The following is a 17387-nucleotide window of genomic DNA, read 5'->3' on the forward strand; positions in this document are numbered from 1 at the left end:
TTGGAGAACGTATTAACTACAATAATAAGTGGAATGTTATCTGTAATAACATATATAGATCGTTTGCATCTTTAAAAGCGCAGCAGTTTTCAATGAAAATCACTACACAATTTTGTTGATTGAACCTAATGTGCAACTCTGATAGATAAACATTCATACATCTAATCTGGAACTGTATCTCTGCATTATGTGCAACACTGATAGAAAAAAAACTGACATATCAGTTTTGGAATTGTATCTCTGCACAATTTACAGTTTTGACAGAGAAATATTAATGCATCTGCTTTGGAACTGTATCTCTGCACTGCATAAATTGCAACTCTCATAGAAAAACACTGATAAGTCTATGTATTAAAGTGGGTTCTATATGACAAAATATTCAGAAATTAGACAACGAGAATTAACTGTCAAGCATATTGCATTAGGATATACATATTAAGTCTCAAATTTACCGCATACAATTACTTTTGACACAATCATATCTGGAAGTACCGTAATGAATTTAAACTTCAAAATCGTCTATTCCACTAAAATCATTATTCTCATTTTTGTGTAGAGGTATAAAATATCACATAATGTATGGAAGGAATCAGAAAGAAAACCTATATGTTGTTAGGTTAATGATGGATAATGAATTTTATTGATAATGCGTATGTGTATTTAAAGGGAAACAATTCGTAGATAATACTGAACATTCGCGTTGTACACTATGTGGTCTGACTGGTTGTATATAATGGATGTAATGATCATGTTTTTTTAGTTTTTTTAACAGTTCTTGTTTTACTTTCGCTACAACAGCAGGCCAAGGGAATATTACAAATAGTTTGAAGTATTGTGTTGCAGTTGTTAAAATCCAAATAAGTCTTCTGGAATTATTATAACCTTTATTTACTAGTATTAACAATAACATGTCTAGAAATGGTTCTATTTATATGCTTCGCACATATAGTGAATATCTATACATGTTCATTTCTTTAACTGTTGTATTGTTATAATAATTTTACTGAAAATAGATGAATATTGAAAAAATGATCAACAACAATATTTAAGTATTGAAAATAATGACAACAACAGCAACCGAATTTATTTATTAATTGTTTTGGAATAGTTGCATGGACGGAAGGACAGAGAGAGAGAGAGAGAGAGAGAGATAGCCCCAATCATTACAAAGGTATTCCAACTATCTCTTGAAACAGGTCAAGTCCCAAAAGACTGGAAAAGAGCAGTCATTGCACCAGTTTACAAAAAAGGTCCAAAATCCAAGGCTAGCAACTATAGGCCCATATTCCTAACATGTATTGTCTCTAAATTAAGGGAACATATTCTTGTCTCAAATATCATGTCCCACTTTGACAGAAATGATCTCCTTAGCCAATATCAACATGGCTTCAGCTCAAAGCATAGCTGTAAAACACAATTTATCAGCTTCACACAAGAGGTATTTGACAATCTTAAAAATGGCCAACAGACTGATGTCATCGTCATGGACTTCAGTAAAGCCTTTGACAAGGTTGACCACCATAAATTGACTCATAAGCTCGATACCCTGTGAGTCCACCCATTAGCATCCCAGTGGATCAGGTCCTTTCTCAAGGATCGTTCCCAAAGAGTAGTTGTGGATGGCTTCACCTCAGATGAACTTCCTGTTTTTGCCGGGTTCCACAAGGATCAGTCATTGGCCCTTGTCTCTTTCTAGCCTAAATAAATGATCTCCCAGAGTCTATCAAAAGTAAGTCACGTCTTTTCGCTGATGACACTATTGTCTATCTGATGGTTAAATCCTCCCTTGATTCTCAATCCCTTCAAAATGATCTTCATTCCCTGGAAGCCTGGGAAAAGGACTGGTCAATGGAATTCAATCCAGATAAGTGGGAGGTGTTTAGGATTACTCGAAAGAAAAAACCTATCATCTACAATTATACACTCCATAATATATCACTAAAAACTACAGAAACTGCTAAATACCTTTGAAAAGATCTCAGCTGGTCAAAACACATTGATAACATCACATCGAAAGCAATTAATTCACTTAGATTCATCAAAAGAAAAGAAATGTCAAAATAAACAACAGAGTAGTAAAAGAAACAGCTTACAACACCGCCCACAGCTTGAAAAGAGTTCCACTATATGGCACCCTTGGCAAAAGTCCCTCATATATATACAAAATTGAACGAGTACAACGATCTGCAGCTCGATACGTATGTAACAACGATGGTCAAGCAAGCAGTGTCACCCAAATGCTTAATGATCTCAACTGGCAATCCCTTGAACAACGCCGCATTAAAAATTCCCTTATTATATTTTTTAAAATAAGGTACAGTCTTATTGCAGTTGACCATAACCACCTCACACCTACAAGGAACCTGAACTTCTTGATCACACAATCTCACACGCAATACCATTCAAATTCCTTTTTTCCAAGAACTATTCGTTCCTGGAATGGTCTCCTCCTACATATACAGTCCAGCCCCAGTTTGATCCTATTCACTGAGAGGCTGGCAATTGTAACTTTCTAATCTCCATCTATATTTTATCTTAGTAATTGTAGTTCTCTTTAACTTTGCACCAAATGAGCTTGCTCATCTTTTAACAGTCCGTCCCACACAAAGCGCCTCCCAGTTATAATCAGAATTGATTGTTGGGTAGTTAAATGTAGATGTAGATGGTACAAAGTCATTTAGATGTAGCCCCTCCCCAACGAGTACGTTTGATTGGAGTAAAATCAACTTCAGTATATTTCTGAATTTGTCATATACTTACACGAAGATTCAGCCTGTGATTCAGCCTGTGACAGACATTTCAAAGATATCATGCTTCCAGAAGTAAGCTAATGTATTAATAATAAGAGTAAATGGAATATATCAAAGTAAAAGTAATTACGGTAGGCGAATGATGAGATACTAAAATATATCAAAAACACAAAAACACGAGAAACGAAAAATGAAAAGAACTATTTGCTTTTGCGTTTGTGGGTGGATTGGAGGGTAGACAGATAGACGGACACTCAGATGTATTAACAACGTTTCTATATTCCCCATTAGACTTCGCTGCAAGGAATAACAAAACATACTTAAGAAAGACAAAAAATCAGAAGCTTGCCATCTATTTTTTATGATGGAAGATACTTTTTTGAAAATGATATAACAAGCTATGAAATGCAGTTCGTACTATTGGAATTGTGATGTCTACGACAAGTGTAAAGTACCATCAACTTACGATATGTACTTAGTCTAACTGAAAAACAAACTCGGTGATTAGTACAATACGGGGCATAATTTCATCAAAATGACGACAAGAGTTAATGGACATAGGTCAGTTGATAATATCATGGCAAAGACGCGTTGTGATGTGTAGTTATTGAGATTCTAGCTGACAACAATAATTGTTTGAAAATAGCTAAGTACGGAAGCGGCCATAATTTTATCAAAATGACAGCAAGAGTTATGGAATCTATGTCACTGGGTAAGTATTATCTTGGGGACGTTTTGTGTGAAGTTTTAATCAATTTTAATGAGTAATACCTGAAATAACAGCTCGTTCAGAATCGTAATCAAGGCGTTTGACGCCAAAGTCACGATGAGCAAAAACTTGTTTCACTTTTACATTTACTTTAACTCCGATATTAAAAGTAAAAAAAAAAACTCTATAAAATCACCAAGACTCATACGAATGATTAACTATGTCTATGCGGGTGACATCTGGATAAAGACTGAATGAAATCGAAAGCAAATACATCGCCTTACCATTACAAGTTCGAGCATAAAAGTAGCCTTGTCTTCTTCTTTTTCGATCTGTAAGTCTTCAAAAGCATCCGTCCATTCGTTATCATACAGCTCTGCAAATTCCTCTGCTAATTGTGTTGGTCGTTTCTCATTACTGAGATCGGCTATGTTTGGATTGTTGTAAGTCAAGTTTGCGCCTGCTACTTTACTTAACCTAGACAATATAATTATTCGTAATTAGTTCACACCATTGTGCCGTATTTCCTTCTAGTAATTTGTAAATTTATTTAATATTTGCATTAATTTTAATTCTAAAGTATTGTATTGTTATTTTTTCATATGTAAAACATTGATGTTTTGTTTTAGTCGGTGGCACTATCTTAGTTCAAAACAAATGAAGACATCTGGGTAGAGCTCCTATGTTTAAGACAGATCAAATGTGTATGACTTAGACATAACATTCCTCTTTGACACCTTTCAGTAAATGACTGACAAATATGTTACTCCATTAAAAACCGTCGCAGTTAGAGCATGTTTATATATACCTACATTTTCATTTATTGTACTTTCATTGTAAAGAAGAAACTTTATTATCTTGATGCTCTGTCGAAGAGTTTTAGGACTTTTCAACTGTAGACGTAATCGGCATCATTATGTTTATATGAATCATGTGCCGAAGTACTATACACTATTTACATGGCAACTCTTTAATGTGTTTTTGTGTTTTTTTTTTAAATATATAGCATCTCATTAAGCTAAAATATTTTTTATCTGGCGTAAATGGGAGCAAATATGTACTGTAGCGTTACTAAGTACATTGTAAGAAAACAAAATGGACTTCAAAAAGTACCTGTCTGCTTTTAGAAAGACAAATAGATTCAAAAGTGTTTACATATTATACCACTCCAAAAGCTATTTACATCCTTTTATACCTTAAATATCTAAAACAAATTACGTACCTTAGTAATAACTCTTGTTTTTCTTTTGTAAGTGATCTGTTTTCTTCTTGCAATGACTGAATTTGTTTCACTAACTCACTGTACTGGTAACTTAATCTACCGAAATTATCACGTTCTGCATGTATCTCGCGACTGAGGTCTTTCACTTTCTTTTTATGTTCGCTTTCATCTTTTATTACCTGTTCTTTCGTTTTCTTGATATGTTCATGGAGTTTTATTATGTACTTTTCCTGGTCAGCATTGTTTTCTTCGACTTTTTTCTTTTCTCTGAAAATTAAACCGGTGTACAGTGTTTTGATGCCAAGAACATTATTATGTTATGACAGACTATGTGCTAGCCGTGCATATTGTCAGTCATCCATAAAGAATGCACCCGTTTAATTAATCCGCTCAAAGCAAAGATTAACTCTGTGCGACCTCACATGAATCAGAAGCATACATAACCTAAACGGCCAGCTTGAATGCAGCTAGAGTTAGGCTAGACGTTTCTTTATCATTGATAGAAATAACATAATCTAAATAGATGCAACCTACGGAATGGATTGATAATTCATCTGCGACGTTCATGGATGGAACTGTTTTTAAGCGCATGAAATTTTGATATTGTTACGATAATGATAAGCAGTTTGATTTCAGGACGCATTAGTGTAGTGGTAACACTGTTGGATTACGTAACCAGAAGCCGTGGTTCAAGTCCCCGCTCCTCCAACGAAAAATAACTCACACTGGGATAAGACGCTTTACACCAGGCCAGAACTGGGAAAGCTTCTGGAATTAGAGTGTCTTCTATACCTTAAACATACAAACAAACAGAAATATTCTTATAACTCGGGAATGGGTAAGCGGGCCTCCAAACATCTCGAAAAAATCACAGTGAATCGGAACAAATGTTTTAGCGACCTGTTGTAAAAACTAAATTCAAATACTCAAAAGTGTCAGTATATGCCTCGGATGTCAGATGTTTCCGTGTTTGAGAGCTGCAGACCTAGACATTTTAGAAATATTTTCAAAATGAATTTTGTATAATAAATGTTGATTCTACGGAAGCGTGAAAGGGCCATCAGATGCTAATACGTTTTATTACGTTACCTCCACGGAAAGGATATATTTCATTTCTTTGCATAAAGGAAGCTCACAAAATTGTTTCAACTTCTGTCATCTAATAACAAAATAATCCTTTTGAAAGTTTAATCTGAAGCCATTAACACAACTCATAAAACATAAAAATCAATGGCAAGGTTCCAGCAGAAATGGCTGATGTTCCCAAAACGCAGCCTCCCAAAACAAACCCAACAGCAGCGTTTGTTTGGGTATAGATGATAAACATATACATATAGATTCAGAGGCAAAGTAAAACAACGTGACAACAAGGACAATACAATCACGTTGAGGAACACAGCGGGACACCGGTTTGGAACATTAAACATTTATGTGCAATTCATTGAAAAGTCTCTTTCATTTTATGATCATTTTTATCACTGCACATCTTTGATCTTGCAAAAATATGTACACACTTTTTTATGATTTATGTTAAGAGATTGTGGATAATATTAAAACAATAAATACTTGAATTCTGAATACTTCTTAAAAAACAATATCATAGAATGTTCTAGAGAAAATGACACAATAGCTTTATGAAGATTAAAATTAACTGGGCTAGAATGCATAATTTTCTTCTGTGAAATTACAGACGTTTATCATGCCATGTCAGATGCAAAAAATTTGTAGGAGGAATCCGTTGTGATTATATAACAAGGGAGCCATGATAGCCCTGTATTGCTCACCTGACTCAAATGGGTACATGTTGCTTATTGCCAAATTGCTGGTTTGAACATATGATTTATGAAAAAAGAACGTTTATGATTTTACGCATTCCAGGATGTAACATTATGGAACATGAACTTACATCATCAATGCATGGTGCAGATATCATGATATCGTACGGCACAAATAACAAAGATTCAACAGCTTAAATTCCACTTCACGGGAAATATTTAGTTATAGACTAGTGATTCTATTATAGAAATTTTGACCTTGACCACCAAAACGCATGAAATTATTTTAAATTCGGACCGGTATATCAGACTTTTTTACCTTTTTTCTAGATGTGTCTAAGTAAAACAAGTGACCCAAGGACGTAGTAAATTTTGACCCAGATTTAAACACGTTTTGAAAAGCATTAGTAAACAACGTTGCTTACCAAATACCTCACGGCATTACAGATTAAGACGAAAATATTGTTTAATTTAGTTTTCTGTAAACGTCAATTTCTATCCCAGATGAATGATCTGAACAAGCTTGGTAGAGGACCACAACCCAATGCTACCCTCACCATATTTTAGCTCAAGGTCTTTAGTGATTTTAGACAAGAACATTTTTAAAACAAAATTCAAATATGTCTGTGTAAAGAAGTGAATCCCAGGCCTGTGCCAGTTTTGACCTTATGGGCAAGATTTGAAAAATAATAATTCTACATGCCAAACAAGCGTGGACAATTTTGACCTGAGGGGCATGATTTGAAATAAAACCTTATAGAGGACCACATGACAATGCTACATACAAAGTGTCTACGCTCTGGGTCATGTGGATTTAGACAAGAATATTTTCAAAATTTGTACTATTTTTAGCTATGGCAGCTAAGTTGATTAGTCAAGCAGAACCATAGAGATCTCGACAATCTGACTAAAGTACTTGATCTTCTAAACGAAGATCTGAGAACGACCCATTCACATTCGTCTTCTGTATATTTTGGATTTCCAGTATTGCTATTTTTATTTTATCAAATCAGACTTGTTCGAATGTCAAAGAGTAAGAAAAATGTGCAGTTATTCTAGGGCTCGAACCCGGGACCCCTCGCTTACAAAGCAAGTGGCCTACCGACTGAGCTAGCCGGCCATCTGATACATTTCAACATAAGAATTGTAAATATCAAAAGTCAAGGCTACAGGTAGATTTGCAAGATGTTGTAAGTTAGGCTCTGATTGGCTAGCTAAAGGGTTGTCAGAACGAGGCTATGAATAGGTCGTTCTCAGATCCTATGCGTAGCGTAATAGGAGATGCACTTCAGTCAGATTGGAGATCTCGATGTCTGGATGTTTCTGGCAAAGTGTAGTGAAACGAAAAAGCGGTTCATGAGAAGAGGTTCAAAGAAGCACATTGTAAAGGACGGACGGACAAATGGAAGACGGATATCTAGCGATTCTAAAAGCACACCATGACATGCTTACGTAGAGTCATAAAGTAACAGTATTTACCGTCTGAAGTTGTCTATCAAATGCCTTTTTTTCTTAAATTCTTCGTCTTTATCTGTCAGTTTCTGGTTAAGACTGCCAATTCTTCAATAGATTAAATTACAGAGTATAACATTAAACATCTTCTGTTATTTTTAGAGACATGGTTGTCTACTGATACCATAGGATTTAATTCTTTTTTAAGATGTTTATGCTTGTGTAAACCCTGCCGAATAAAGCACACATTGCATAAAGCATCAATGGGGTATTATGTTAAATGTGCGCGTTAAAGGTAGAGTTTACACATACTTGAACACTTAGAAAAGATCCTTACAACTCTAACTATACATATCATATTTCTGCAACAGCTTTTCAATTTATAATGATTTCATCATCAAAACTTTCAAAGTTTCCAAACATTGAATAATGAAACCAAGTATAAAACTTATATGTTGCGGATTAGGACATTAACAATTACAAGTCAGTCATATGATTGACATATTAACAGGGGCATATTCTCTGTGATTATAGCATAAAATCTGTGTTTTCTTATCGGAATCTGTATTGAAATGTCTGTTATATCTATCAAAATTATATCTAAAGTTATAGTAACCAGTACTTATTGCAATACATAGTTCACAGATAATACAACTTACACCTTATTTGCTTTTTCCATTTCCTTTATGTGTTTTTTATTTTCAAAATCATGATCTTTTTGCAGTCTACTTTTTTCTTGCGTCCATGACTTCTGTTCTTCTTTTAACTGGTTTTCCACTCTAGACTTCTGCTTTGCCATATCATTATATCTATTTCAGAGAATATTCAATGCAAACGTTAACGTTTTAAACTAATAAAAACTTCTAAATTAAAAGATGAACACTGCTGTTTACTAGGGAATACATTCAATTTATAACTCACTGGAACTAAACACTGATTCTCTGACTCTTTGATATATGTAGTTATGTACATGTATGATTTACGCCGGAAAGCAACATTTTGTATACATGCACTTTTGCGTTTAATACCTCTGCCTAAATTACCTTTGTCGTATTAATATAAGTGTTCTGTCGTCTATGAATGAATGATAAAACTGACTCTTAACCCCGTCTTACAACTCTTGTTTTCCGTTTGATTAACAAGTATTATTTCATGCACAGGGTCAATTATAACGCACCTTGAAACGATAGTTTAAATTTTTAGAATACTCAAAGCTGACTACAATAAAGGGGCTTACAACAATTATTTCATAATATTGCAAATTACTGATTTATTTCACTTGAGCTGAGGGGTAAAACTAAATGTTCATTAAACTCAATAACGAGTGTGGCCGCAGTTTGCGTCTACTACAGGTTGGTATCCTGTACTTCTACACGTTTATCAGTGCTTGCACTAACTGTGCCTTGTTGTGACGTCAATTGTATTCTTGCCGCTCGAGCCGGTACCATACATGCTCAATAGCGGTCAGAACTGGCGCACACGCTGGCAGGATTACTTTATTTGTTTGGGTTTAACGCCGCTTTTAACAGTATTTCAGTTATGTAAGGGCGGGCAATTAATATAACCAATACAACCCTGTTCTCCGAAAGTAACTGCCAACTTCCGCGCATGAATCAGAGGTAGAGGACAAATGATTTCAGACACAATGTTTTGAGCACAATGTTAGTGTCGCTTGACCCAGGAACTCCGAATGTGGCACTAAAAACAACATGATGCCACGATTATCTCGAATAAATGGAACGACAAACCGTTTCAAGATTCCGTAAAAGTATTGTCGAAGCGTCAGATTTCCTTCAACCACTGTTTTACGTGTTTTGTGAAGCCATGATAAACTGGCCCACATCATTACACTTCCCCCTTCAAAATGTGCACTCTGTCTGACGTAAAAATCCGCGTAACGCTAATTTCGCTGACGCTACTCCTTACGCCTCCCATCCAGGATATCTATGCAAAATCTTTACTTATCAGTTAAAAAAACACCTTTCCGTTGACTTTGCATCCATTGTGGATACTGACAACACCACGATTGACGGTCATGTCGCCTCTCTGGTGTCAATACGAAGAGCTCAGGGTTAAAATACCGACATCTTACAGGCCAGACTTCTGTGCATGGTATAGCGACAAATGCGTTGTTGGTTTATCCCCCATCTTCCTGGGTGTTTGAATGCATATGGACTAATTGGCTTTCATGTTGAAATGAAGCCACTCTTCGACGTTCTGGACTTAGACGGTCAGCAACAGAGCCGTTTGATTGTTATTCGACTTACTAACCGTACGAAAGCGGAGTGAGTACAATGCACATGTTACTTGCGACATGCTACGTACGATATCCCGTTACAATACCGTCGACTTCATGACGTTGGTCGTCATTCCAGAATTCCATTAAGTAAATGTAGTACAATTCTCTTGTTGGCGTTTTTATAGTCCAAAGCAAAATTGTTAACTGTCACCATATGTACATTTATTTATTCTATTATGTACATGATTGCCAGTCAAATGATGATTTGCAGGTGTTTCATAAGACTGGGTCAAGAGCAGCGGATTATCTTCAACATCGCCTCATGGTATTGAAAATCGTTCAACAAAATTATAATCAAAACATAAAAACGAGTTTACAGGGGTTATTTGAAGGCGCTATCTATGGTGGATAATTTCTTCCATAGTCATCCTATCGTTCTGTCACCATCGCTAAAAAGCAATATTTTACCGTTTTCATTTTGTTGTTGATTCGCTTTTTCGCTTCTGTAACATCATAACGAAGGAACCTGTTTTTGACTTTTTTGTTGCCTCTTCTTGTTCACCCGTACCAGCAACATAACAAGAAATGCCGCGCGACAGAACTAATTAAATGGTGATACTTATGTACACACTGAAACGGCGAGTTAAAACTGTCGTCCTTTCATTCTATTATAATGGCAGGGACAAAGCACGAGACTACAAAACAACGAAAAATGCTAGATGTTTCTCATATTTTAATTTATTCTTTCACCACATTTACACAGTCGGCTAGACCGACATACCGATATGTAACAAAATATTGATTTGTCAGTCTATTGCTCTCCCGTTACTGTGTGCAGGCAGTGTAAGGTAACATAATAATTATTGAAAGAAAGAACAATATGTTCTGAGGGTAAATTTGAATTTTAAGGCATTTACATATATGGGAAAAACATTCACTATGAATATATACCTAAATTGGTTAAAAAGACAAATGTGTCCTGACAATCAATAATGTATTTTTTTCAAATTTGTTAAATCACACATGTTTTGGCAGAGGCAAAAAAACAACAACAACAAAAAGACACAGCGATAAATTCGTCGCTTTAATCTTAAGTCTTTTTCTACAAATTTGATGTTTTCGACAATATTGGCTTAACGATTCAACGCACCACTCCTGATTGAAAAGAAAATGTTGAAACTTGTATGGATCGATGATAAAATTGTTTAATATTGTTCTTAATTTTTATGACACTGGCCTCCAGATCGCTCGACAATAAGAAAAAGAGATTTTTAAATATCTGGAAATTAATGATATATTTCTTAAGAATGCTTTGAAATTTCATTACTGACAGACTATATGTTATGGAAAGACTTGAGAATTAATTGTTTTTACTACTTTTTACGATGAAAATCGAAAGGCGTTTGTAACGCTTTACTTGAGCTAAACCGCATCGATTATAAATATCTATATTTAACGCGCATTGAACTCTAACTCTTCAGATATTTACTGGTAACGACAGTGGAAGTCTTTATTTTTATTGCCGAGGCAGGCCGTGTTCGGTTCCCGACGCGGTCATTGTTTTTTCCTTGATTTTGGCATTTTTAAAATAATTTAGAAACAAAACCTCATACTCTAATGTTCAAAAATTCAATTTGAAAGAAAGATAATTTTTAGCCAGAAATCTAGAGGTCAATGCCTTTAAAGAAATTAAAAGAAAAACAATTTGGACATAGAGCAGAATGACAAGATGATTAATTAAAAAATACACATCAAGTGTATTTATGCAGATAGAGCGACAGGCAACAAAAGAAGACTTCACCTGAGACAACGATTTGACGTTGTTTTAACGCAGTGTCAGTAGCATATAAAAAGCTCAGACAAAAGTAAATATTTCTTTTCTATACCGACCAAAAAACATAATGTGTCCGAAATCATCCAGAATACGTAGACATGTGATTTGATATAAAATAAAGAGACATGTGAGCGATTTACGTACTGATTATGCTATATCAAAATTGCTTATAATTCTGAATAATTTTCAAATATATATTACAAAATTACTAGCATGTGATATTGTAGATTGAAACGTACCTAAAACGTATCCATGTCAAATATTAAATTATAAACATGTCAAAACATGGGCGTCGCCATACTGAAATCGCACCTGCAACTTGTGACGTCGATTTCCGATTTCGTCATAAAGTACGTTAAAACATAATTCTCCTTGGCGCGGTTCATATATATATCTATAGCCATTCGCGGCGAAACTTTAAAAATGTAACATTAAGTAATTTCCTGGCGTTTCAAATAGTGAATGGTTTATTCAATCTTCCTGAGAAGCCATCCATCTTCCATACCTTTAAAGCCAAAGTTAAAGTTCAAGTGGTGACAATACATTTTTCTGTATTTCGGTGGTACTTACTTTAAAAGTCCTAAAATAATTAAACTATTATCGTCAGTCTTTAAAAATTTTCACATTTAAAACACAACACACGTGTATTTTTATGTTATTGATTGGTCATTGAGCTGTCACAACATTGCCGCATGTACTGGTGCATAATCCCCAATTTGTATACACACGCGACTTCACGATACGGGTAAGTATAAATTTCGCAATACTACAGAAATATTTCCGGATTTCAGGTTTTATTTACTTTGCAAGAGACTAGTATTAGATTGTTGAAAATATGAATGACATCATTAACTTTACCCAGCAGGTATCCGTTACTAAAATATGTCTAGATCCCATTCCATTATTAAATGGTGTAGTATTAACAAACCACGAGCAATTGTTGCATTACTACTCCATGATATGAGATATCTAAAGCATCAAATGACTTGGGATCTTAGACATTTAGGTTACCTTTATTCCTGGATGAAATGTATGGCAAAAGAATAGTTTTCGTCTGTAATAATAGTTTTGCAATACAAAATCAACACATTTTATTTCCTCGGTTTTCTTACTGGAATCCCAAAATGTGTACTGTAACTAATAAATGGGGATCCAGAAGCTAAATCTATGTTTTGCAAATCCATTTTTATGTCATCGCCGTCTAAGTCGTCCTTCTTTAGCGATTGCTTCAGCTTCAGCTTCATCTGTTATGTGTTTGGTGTTAGTCGATTGTTGTGTTTCATATAGCTATTTCGCCTTCGTTGTGTGATGACTCTCCCAGAAATAACCAGCAGATTGATATTACATTTATCATATATACGTAGTCCCTAACTATTTTGTCACATCTATTTTTCTATTTGCGATTTCCATTCTGGTTCCTTGTTCAACTCTTTCTGTTCGCCTACGATCGCTTTTTTCTTAAACTTTATCTCTTTCTACATGCCCTTTTGGGTTGTAATTCTCATTATTTACAGCAACAGAATGCCACTATCCATCAAATAATATGGTAATGTAGCAGTGATATGGAGACCGGCTTTATGTCACATGCAGTAAACAGGTTCTAATATATCGCGCATGGTTCTCGAATCTTTGTTTCCTTAACAATAAGATGTTGAAACCATATTATTGAGTACTTTTGAACCTGCATTTTTGTACCATGGACGGAAAAAGCCCAACACATGCAATTGCTTCCGATGATTTGCATGTGTCATTCCCATCGTGTTTAATCCGCTAAAACTTTTCACTCAAGCTAGTTATTCGCCTAGGATTGTCCGTTTTATACAGATTATTTGCAAATTTATATGCCCTTTTATACAATTCACCATTCCTCTTTACGAAGAAAAATAGTATAAGATACAAGTACACTAAAGATGTAACAGTAAGAGCGTTAGTTTTCGATTGACACTGCGAAAGATATTGTGACTGAAGATTTTTGTGCAAATACAAAACTGGGCATTTATATTCAATAGCCACGTCTGAACTTCATAAGTCATGGTCTTTCCTGAAGCTGTCATCAAGTGATACTACAATAAACGTACCACCTTTAAAGGCATCCATTTAAAACAAACTCTTCTTCACAGCAAATTGTGTTTAGAAACAAAAAGCTCGCCAACAAGCGTTTGTTCAATCAGTTAGAAATACGTAGGCTAGAAATTCGGATACTTTCCCACTCACTGGTTTACTGGACCTGCCGCAATTCCCGTTTTGAAATGTTACTGATGTCTCTTTCAACTATTATGTCTTATTAGAGCAAATATAAAGCTTCCCGTTGTTTTACCAACAATTTTCCTATCTTGCTGCAAGATTGTACACATGATATTTGTTAGAATTGTGGATACATCGAAAATCCTGAAGTGTGTGATGTAAGTTATATTTTCTGAAAAAAATTAGGCCTTTTCTTTGTACAAGATCTTTTGCATTTCGACATGTGATGCGACGTTAAACCTAACAAAAACAAGAAAAATGAGTTTTTTCATTACGCATCTTGTCATTTATAAATACCCATTCATATCATGTACATAAGCGATGATACAACTTATTGCCATTGCATATTTACTGTATTTACAATCTTGTTCTCCACATCTCTCTATGAGCTTCCTTTCTTGTATTCATTTTTCTTTCTTACAGCTTTCACTTCAAATATTAATAATGTCTGTAAAGCCTATCTCATATTTTCTTCAAGCTTTTCTTTTCCTCTTGACGCAATTCTTCAATAGCGGCATTTTCTTATTTTATCACAGATCGTTTTTACTAGGGTATGGCAAGGTTGCGTTGCATTTGTTGACGTTTACTTCACCAATAGTTTGTATAACACCTTTTTTTAGTTTCTTTCCGTAGAATGACAAATAACATCAATACCTTTCAAGTTCCCTGGACAGTAACTTTATCATTTTGATAACTCAGGAGAGTATGGCTGTTTACTTGACATGATTCTTTGCCAACCGTACGGATCAAAATTTTTCAGGTCACTTTTGACGGCATAATAAATTCATTTCAGATAAAAAAGGAGCTTAGTTTTTCCTTTACTTTGAGCAAGCGCAACAAGGCCATGTTTTTCAATCCGCACATGAACTGAAGGGGGAAATATACCCCCTGAAAGCCAATTTTCCAGAATATTTAACTCCGGTTTGAATACCACATTTCACAGGAATGTTTGCGTGAATACCATAATAATGATTTAATAACATCTGTAAATGGTTGATACGCCATGTTATCGAATGAACATTTCCCACAGCTTACAGGTCTGATTTCATCCAATCATTTATCCTTCATCCTATTAAGGACATTTGATCAAATAAATTTTATGTCACATTCATGCGATATTTCGCCTTATATGAAAAAGGTATGTTAAATAGTCTCGTAGATGATGGCCCTGATGTACAGACAGCAGAAAATTCAAGGATCACATCCAAAGTTTTTTGCCGAAGTATAAACCATTTCTTATTTCAGCTGTGTACGTCTTCTGTTGATAGTTTTAAAAGATAATGCTGAAGATCTTTTGCTTCTCATCTTTTACATGAAACGGATATTAAAGCAACCGTAAGAGGTTTTAATACTAAAAACTGGGTAAAACATTTTTTTAAAAGATTTCTTATAGGAGGTAACACCTAGCTTTGACCTTATCCAAAATTTATAAATCTTTTACGCGAATGAAGTTTGCTAAATGTCGGATATAATATTTAAATCCGTCTTATTCTGTGCTGGCTGTTTCTTCCATTCTCCTATCATAAAAATAATATTGCATGTCTTATAAACAGATCTTCGAGCTCTTAACATTTGCCGATTTACTTATGACTGCAAACCAAACTAAGAAAAACGTTCACCTGTATGATCGAGATTCGTGTTTGAAAGATACAACCGTTTACTGATATTTAGCTGAATTGCGAGACTAAGAAAAATCAGGAATATCTGCTCCCTATCAAAGCTTTTTAAAGGTACTCCCTAGGATAGATTATCTATGTCTAGCCTAAATACAGGCATTAAACGAAATAACTTTGCTCTTCAGCAGTATGAATGTTAAATATAGTCTATAACAATACATTTCGGCCATAGATTCACGAGAAATAGCAAGGAGCAGCAGATTCTTTCATCGTTTTGGTTCCCGATCTCCAACACGTCAAAAACCGTTTTTCACCCGATTGAAACGCGCGGTGTCACTTTCTACGAAAGTTCGTAAAGAAATCGAAGGGCAAAGAGTATATGTCTTTTTAAGGAGCCTGTCCTTGTCTTTGTTCTATGAAATTCCATCAAGTAATAAGAAAGTAATGCGTAAAAATGTTACCTTAGGCTGAGGGGTGTTTGATACAAATTCTACTCACTTACACAGCATTTGGTTACGCGGTAAAAGTTATCTATAAAATAGGTATGTCAATCACAAACGAACCGACAAAACTGAAATTCTATCCCAAAATTGTATAAAACTCCACCGTATACTTCAACAACTCTTATTTATGACCCAGTTTTCACACTCTGTTAATTTTATCTTACGTTGAAACTGCCGTATACTATTGATTTTCATTCCCTGTTGCCGTTAAGCTACTTTACAGTATTATATCTACTACCGTTATGTTTAACGGCGTATTGGATATGCAACAAAAATATCCCAACTTGCACAAATATTTGATTGTACAGACGAATGCTGATGAATGTTATCCCCATCAAAAGTTTTCTCCTAGCTTTAGCTTTTCAATTGTAGTATGTGAATAAGACTATAGCCTTGTTACTTATAATGGCAGTATGAGAGAAGAGTCTGTAATAACATTATAACTATTTAATGATATTTGAAACAATACATACTTTGCATTCTTAATACTCAATGCAGACGTTTGACTGTCACATGATATACATGATCACAAATGAAACAGTAACAAAACACAATCAACTTTACCGCAAACCTCTATCCAACTGCACTTCATAACAAGAAATATCTTTAAAAATGATGGTCGGCGAATTGTAATAAGGAAAGAAGTTTATGAATTTTTCATCTAACATTCATCTTTCATCCAACATTTTTCAAATTGCAAAACTAAACACCGCACTTTAACAATTTAAATGGTTCTCTTTTAATTTTTCGCAAAGGTTTCGTACGGTTGCAATTTTGTTTCGTTTATCCTTAGACGAATAATTACAGCAGTAGTTTGATGAAGATTCATGAAGCGGTTCATGAGAAGAGGTCATTAAACGTGTTTATATTTTTAGCTAAATTGGTCCCTATCCCCATTTGTAACAAAATAGCAGGAGACCTTACGATATTGTTACACATCGAGTTTGATAAAAATTTAGTTTTAGTTCTAGCAGCCCCTAAAAGGGGTCAAATGTCCCAGCTGAACAAAGTTGGCTGCGGGCCTAATAAAGATGCTACAAATC

General features: G+C 34.8%; 1 protein-coding gene across 1 annotated transcript in view; it reads right to left on the reverse strand.

Moving 5' to 3' along the window:
* The window catches only part of LOC128556940 (putative leucine-rich repeat-containing protein DDB_G0290503), a 39014-nt gene that overhangs the window by 12495 nt on the left and 9132 nt on the right, over positions 1-17387 (reverse strand). The window contains exons 8-11 of the mRNA XM_053542979.1: positions 8568-8717; positions 7936-8016; positions 4682-4948; positions 3744-3936 (exon numbers count right to left, since the gene is read on the reverse strand). Coding sequence (XP_053398954.1) covers positions 3744-3936; positions 4682-4948; positions 7936-8016; positions 8568-8717 — 691 coding nt within the window. The remainder of the gene's footprint in view (positions 1-3743; positions 3937-4681; positions 4949-7935; positions 8017-8567; positions 8718-17387) is intronic.

Source organism: Mercenaria mercenaria, chromosome 5, assembly GCF_021730395.1.
Source record: "Mercenaria mercenaria strain notata chromosome 5, MADL_Memer_1, whole genome shotgun sequence".
In the NCBI taxonomy this organism is placed as follows: Eukaryota; Metazoa; Mollusca; class Bivalvia; order Venerida; family Veneridae; genus Mercenaria; species Mercenaria mercenaria.